General features: G+C 35.9%; 1 protein-coding gene across 1 annotated transcript; it reads left to right on the top strand.

Annotated features, from left to right (window-relative positions):
- Window positions 1-2,929: 2,929 nt before the first annotated feature.
- Window positions 2,930-5,784, top strand: LOC115242647 (tRNA (uracil-5-)-methyltransferase homolog A-like). The gene is made up of 9 exons (XM_029819094.1): window positions 2,930-3,007; window positions 3,420-3,745; window positions 3,833-3,991; window positions 4,066-4,258; window positions 4,342-4,469; window positions 4,560-4,810; window positions 4,878-5,112; window positions 5,197-5,389; window positions 5,493-5,784. Exons 1-9 carry the CDS (start codon window positions 3,001-3,003, stop codon window positions 5,759-5,761), a joined length of 1,761 nt encoding a protein of 586 aa, XP_029674954.1. The 5' UTR covers window positions 2,930-3,000; the 3' UTR covers window positions 5,762-5,784.
- The last annotated feature ends 981 nt before the right edge of the window (window positions 5,785-6,765 follow it).

A 6,765-nucleotide genomic window follows, 5' to 3' on the forward strand; every position in this document is an offset into this window, starting at 1 on the left:
CTCGTTTCTCTCGGTTTCGGTCCACCGAAATCGGAGACCGACGTGAAGTGCGTGCCTGCGTGTGCGTGCGTGCATGCGGCGGAGGCGGCTGCGCGCTCGCGAGCACGCTCCTACGTATGATACGTGTATGTGTGTGTGTGTATATCGGTTATATATGTATATATGTGTGTGCGCGCGCGAGTGTGCGCGTTAAGCGAAGGCCATGTCCGACAGACTGTACGGATGACTTTTGAAAAGGTAAACAGGCGAAGCATAAGACGATTCGCTACTCACGGTTTCTCGCCGGCGATCCCAGCCGCTCCCACACGATTTCCCCCGTCGTCGGTGTGTCTCGATGATTATTTGATTTTGCACAGCAACATTGTTGTACGTCCAGTACAAAAAAAAAAACAGAGAGGGAAAAAGGGAGAAAGGAGGAGAAGAGAAGAGAAGAGAAGAGAGAGAGAGAGAGAGAACGATAGAGGGAGAAAAGAGAGCGAAGGGGGAAGAGACACGGACGGGAGAGACAGAGATTAGCGAGAAAAGAGAAAGAGAGAGAGAGAGAGAGAGAGAAAGAGAAAAGTTAAAGAGTGAGAAAAGAAGGGAAGAAGAGACACACACCGAGAACGCTCGTTTGATCAAAAGCACGATTTTCGTGACGTCATCGGCGGTCGGGCATGCGCGAATGGATTTCGGTGATTTTCCATGCACGGCGAAACACGTGCGACGAGTCGGTTGACGCCACTACTGTGTTCACGCACTCAGCACTACATATCGCTAAGAAACGCGCGGCATTATCGTCGCGTCGTAGCGGCGGCACAGCGAGCTTCCACAGATACCGTGCGCGATTCGCGAGAGCCACCGCGGCTGCCGACATCTAACTCCCATCCACTCCCACTTGTTAAGTGACGTACACTGACGTCATCGATAGTTTACCTTGAGCCGCGTGACATTGAGCCGCAGGATGGCCAACCGCGGCGTCGCGAAATTTCCTGGCCGCTTCTATGCGCGGTCGATTTTCATCGCGCGCGACGACCATGACGATCGTTCACGAAGCACTCGACGATCTTACCCGAATCTTCAAGCTCCTCCGCGTTTTTTTATCTGCGTAAAATTCTCGCGTACGCGAACGATTCTTTGTAACTGAAAAATTATTAAATTAATAAATTAATATTTATATCGTACTGATAAGTCTGTCTATCGGCGAAAAAAAAATTGGAATTTTTGATAAAGAAAAAAGAGAATGATAATCGCGATGTTTAATGAAGCAATTTAACGTAACTGATATATATTAATAGACTGTTAAATATTACTATGAGATCGAAATTATTTATTTTACTTTCTAAACAATAGCAATTATTGTAAGGATGTAATAGAGCTTGGCGAGAGAGTAAGTGAAAATTCGAAAAAAATATTCATCGAGTCAAACAGATCTGCTAGTTGCTCTCTGATTTCCCTTCTCTCTTTCCCAACGCTCGGTTCGTTTACCTCGTTGGTTAAATTACGCGGTAGCAAATCCGCACGGTAGATCCGAAATGGGAAACCGTTTCCGAGTTCGCGAGAGAGAGAGAACGAGAGAGAGAGAGAGAGAGAGAACGATAGAGGGAGAAAAGAGAGCGATGGGGGAAGAGACACGGACGGGAGAGACAAAGATTAGCGAGAAAAGAGAAAGAGAGAGAGAGAGAGGGAGAGAGAAAGAGAAAAGTTAAAGGGTGAGAAAAGAAGGGAAGAAGAGACACACACCGAGAACGCTCGTTTGATCAAAAGCACAATTTTCGTGACGTCATCGGCGGTCGGGCATGCGCGAATGGATTTCGGTGATTTTCCATGCACGGCGAAACACGTGCGACGAGTCGGTTGACGCCACTACTGTGTTCACGCACTCAGCACTACATATCGCTAAGAAACGCGCGGCATTATCGTCGCGTCGTAGCGGCGGCACAGCGAGCTTCCACAGATACCGTGCGCGATTCGCGAGAGCCACCGCGGCTGCCGACATCTAACTCCCATCCACTCCCACTTGTTAAGTGACGTACACTGACGTCATCGATAGTTTACCTTGAGCCGCGTGACATTGAGCCGCAGGATGGCCAACCGCGGCGTCGCGAAATTTCCTGGCCGCTTCTATGCGCGGTCGATTTTCATCGCGCGCGACGACCATGACGATCGTTCACGAAGCACTCGACGATCTTACCCGAATCTTCAAGCTCCTCCGCGTTTTTTTATCTGCGTAAAATTCTCGCGTACGCGAACGATTCTTTGTAACTGAAAAATTATTAAATTAATAAATTAATATTTATTAAATTAAAATTATTATATCATTGATCATTGATTGATGTAGAAATATTATAATATTTAAATATTGCTAGTATTTGTTAAAGAAATAAATTGTGAAATTATCGATATTTGATGTTATGTATACAGACACGCGAATATTAATAATGTGAAAACTGATAGTATATCAAAAAAATGTTTATCAATACATATATTCGCGCATAAATCAATTTAAAAACTTAATTTTTATTATATTCGTATCTTGCTTTTATTATACTAATGGAATATAGGAAGTTATATTTAATCCGCTTGCTTTTACATTTAGTTTTAATAAAATTCATTAATTCTGTTTTACATTATAATTAAATTAATCCTTATAATATTTTATTGCTTATTAGTTGCCACAGTTTTTATTTTATATGGTTATTTAGCTTGCAAATTAAATGGTTGGATTGCACAGAGATTTGGGAAATTATCGTTTTAACCAATTACAATTATCATATCGATCAGTGCCTAGGATAACTAGCAATGATCGACCAATCAGAAAGTTTTAATCAATTAGCGGCGTGTCCAATCGAACGCCACTTCAACGACCTAGAACATACACACGCAGTACTTTAGAACTAACCTCATGCAGCAACATTTTAGAACAGACTTGCAAACAAGCCTTCAACGAATTTTTACGATTACGGAGAGAGGGTTATGCGATCACGCCATTCACGATTCACGCCGTTTTTCGTGAGATAGATGATAGGTGTATGATACAGTCACTTAGAGAAATGCTAATAATTATATATAAATTTATTGTATAGATTGGAGGAACAGTATAAAAAAAATAGCACATTTAATTAAAAATCCAAATATATATATATATATGTTGGATAATTCTCTAAAATTGAAAGCATCCTAAAAAAAAAAAATTGAATTAAATATTTTTTCTAATCAGTTTTGTTCATTATTTTCACGTTTAATTGGCTAACGGCTAATTGCATTTAATTTGTTAATTATATTTAAATAAGTTTTCTCACATTTATGTATTATGATTAAAGTAAAATATTCAAATACAAAAAGTTTTGAAAAAAGTTAAATAAATTAGCCTACCTTATATTGCAAGATACAGAGACAAAATTTTAATACATAAAAATTGCAATTGTAATTTAAAATAGATTTATATATAATGGCCGATGCAAATGTTGTGGAAACATTGACAACTAATGTGGAGAATGAAAAGGATCCATATGCATATCTCGAAAGGGATGATTTCACGTCCGAAAAGTACAAGATAGAAATACGTGGTTTACCCAAATATTACGGAATTGGTGAATTCAAAAAATTGCTAAATGAAAAGTTGGACTTACAGTCATGTAAGGTGAAGCCACCCAGAAAGGGCAGTGGTTGGCTGTACGTATGCTTCAGAAATGAGGAGTGTCGTCAACGAGCAATAAATACTATAAATGGAATTTCATGGAAAAATAGTAAACTTACTGCACAGGTATTTCTTATTCTTTCATTAGAACTGTTTCCTTGTTCAAAGTTAAATGTTATACCATTTTAAATATAATTAATTTTTCTTCTATAGGTGGCTAAACCAGCTCCAGATCCATTTGTGAAAAGAAAATTAGAAGAAGAGTCTAGCAGCAAACGTTTAAGAACTAATGCTGAAGATCTAAATTGCTCTCCGATGGATAGAATCAAATTTATTACTACTCCTTTGTGGAACATGCCATATTCAAGTCAAGTAAAGAATTTTATTTGGATTTTTTTGGGGGAAATATTAAGTCTCCACTATATATATATATATGTTTTTTTTAGTTAGAACTCAAGCAGAAAGAAATGAAATCTATTCTGATGAAAATTGGCCAGCAAATGATTAAAGAAAGTAAAGCAATGACAGATTGGGTGAATTCGCAACAAAAATTATATGATGGGTTGCCTTGCAAACTGCAGAATATACTTTCAGCAGATATTATTGAAGCATACAGAAATAAATGCGAGTTTACAGTTGGTAATTATTGTTACATTTTTATGTGGAATTGAGTTATACAAGTATGAAGATCTTGTCACATTCAGTTTCTTTTTATAATACAGGTAAAGACAGTGAGCAAAACAAAATTATGATAGGGTTTAGATTATCAAGTTACGCTTCAGGTTCTACAGCAGTTGCACCTATTGATGATCTTTGCCACATTCCTACAAGTATGAAGATTGCTGTAAAGGTAAATTTCTATCATTGATTTTTTTCACATGTTGAAGGCTCTATTAGCTTAAAATTTAAGATTATGTTTCATATATGTTTATACTTTTAGATACTAGAAGCATTTATATATGAGTCAAATTTAGAACCTTATAATCCAGTCTGCCATAGTGGATACTGGAGGCAAGTTACCGCTCGAACTACTCGTGCCAATCATTTGATGTTAATAGTAGGAATACATCCTCAGGATTTAAGTACTGACGAATTGGAAAAATTAAAATCACAATTGCGTATATTCTTCGAAAGCGGAAAAGGTGCCGATGCTAATGTTACTTCGTTGTACTTTCAAACGATAGACAGAAAGTAAGTATAATATTTTAAAAACAAAAGTAGCAGTTTATTTTTATTTGCACAATATTTCAATTTGCAGAAATGTAGGCAGTGAAAGTAGTGACACCTTATATCATGTTAGCGGTACAGAATACATAGAAGAAACGCTACTCGGGTTAAAATTCCGAGTATCGCCTCAGGCATTTTTTCAAGTCAATCCATCGGGAGCGGAAGTTCTGTACAAGGCGGCAATTGATCTTGCCGAACCAACGATGGATATGGCAGTACTTGATGTATGTTGCGGCATTGGAACCATAGGTCTCTGCTTTTCAAAGGTATTATAATCATAATTACATAATTTTTTGAAGATATATTACATATACACACATACATCATAAACATAGTGTTCGTTGTTGCAGCATTGTGGCGAAGTATTAGGAATAGAAATTATCCCCGATGCTATAAAGGATGCGAAAGAAAATGTTATCAAGAATGGTATTACCAATTGCGAATTTTTTGTCGGAAAGGCGGAGGACATTTTATCACCTGTCATTCAAAGGGCGACAAAGCCTAATATCACTGCCATTGTGGACCCACCACGAGCTGGCTTACGTAAGTTATACATATATATTGTTAAAAATAAGATTTACAATATCTCTCATAATGTAAAAAAAATGTTAGAGAGAGCTTACCTGCATGTTGATTTTTTTTCTAGATCAAAAGGCTTTATTGGCACTGCGCAAGGCAAAAAAGTTGAGTAGATTGGTGTACATATCATGCGATCCTCGTGCTGCCATGAGAAATGTAGTTGACTTAGCACGACCTAGTTCGAAGCAATATCTTGGTGAACCCTTCGTACCGGTAAAGGCCATCGCGGTAGACATGTTTCCTCATACTAAGCATTGTGAATTAATATTGTGCCTTGAAAGGTTATCGAACGCGATAAAATTGAGCGAATGTAGCAATCAAAAAAATATAGAATAAAAAACGTTTAAATATTTCACTAATCTGCTTGCATATTTTTTTCATTGCGTATTTTATATTGATTATATTTAAAATGTATATTTTAAATCTTTTTGTAAACAGCGGTATAAATAGAGAGACTTAATAGAGAAAGTTTCATCAGAGAGCGTTTATGTCAACATCATAATTTCATATCTTTTTAAAAAAAATCATTGGTAATAATTGCTCGTTTTTTCAGTAAATTATATGTGTAGTTTATATCTAAATAATTTTTTTTTTCCGATATATTAATGATGATAATGTTGTATATATGAATATAATTTAAGTAAACTTTTAAATATGCTTTTTCATATGCGAATTATTTAATATATTTGAATAAAATTTTAAATGACTATAATAAAAGAGTATTTAAATAATTTAGTATTTGAATAGAAATATCATAAAAAGATTCAGGGAGACAATTGTATAACAGTAAAAGAAAAGAAGGAATTAATATATAATAATATTATTAATATTATATATATTCTGAGGATTCTTGCAGCATTTAACTTTCATGAAATTTATGTTAGTAATAATGTTTCTTGTTTTATATTTTTATTTTTCCGGCATAGGGTGAATAATGTTCCTCATTGCGTTTCAATTTCATAGCGTTACACAATCGTAGAAAAAGAAGTAACCATGCGAAAATTTATATGTTTCAATTTTTAAAGTTTACGAAATAAAGCATCCGTTTTATATTAGCAATAAAACGATGTTATGAAAATCGTATATTTTTTTTCTTAATACGCTCATCGAGTAACATTAAAGACAGAAAATAGTAGGACATAGAAAATAAAGATAACACCTAAAAGAGTAATCGATTTGCACGAAGCAGAAACCAAAAAAACCTGCATAAAATTTAGGTTTATACGGAACTATTTCATTTTAATTGATATGCTTGACGAGGGTCATTTAATGGGGATATAGGTCTTCATTCATTTACTTTATAAGCTAGAGAAGAAATAAATATATATAGGTAATTTTTT

The sequence above is a fragment of the Formica exsecta genome, unplaced genomic scaffold, assembly GCF_003651465.1.
Source record: "Formica exsecta isolate Colony F162 unplaced genomic scaffold, ASM365146v1 scaffold614, whole genome shotgun sequence".
Taxonomy (NCBI): domain Eukaryota; kingdom Metazoa; phylum Arthropoda; class Insecta; order Hymenoptera; family Formicidae; genus Formica; species Formica exsecta.

Coding starts and splice junctions, on each gene's coding strand:
- LOC115242647 (XM_029819094.1), top strand. Junction 4,259..4,341: donor TAAATGCGAGTTTACAGTTG/GTAATTATTGTT, acceptor TTTATAATACAG/GTAAAGACAGTGAGCAAAAC. Junction 5,113..5,196: donor TAGGTCTCTGCTTTTCAAAG/GTATTATAATCA, acceptor TCGTTGTTGCAG/CATTGTGGCGAAGTATTAGG.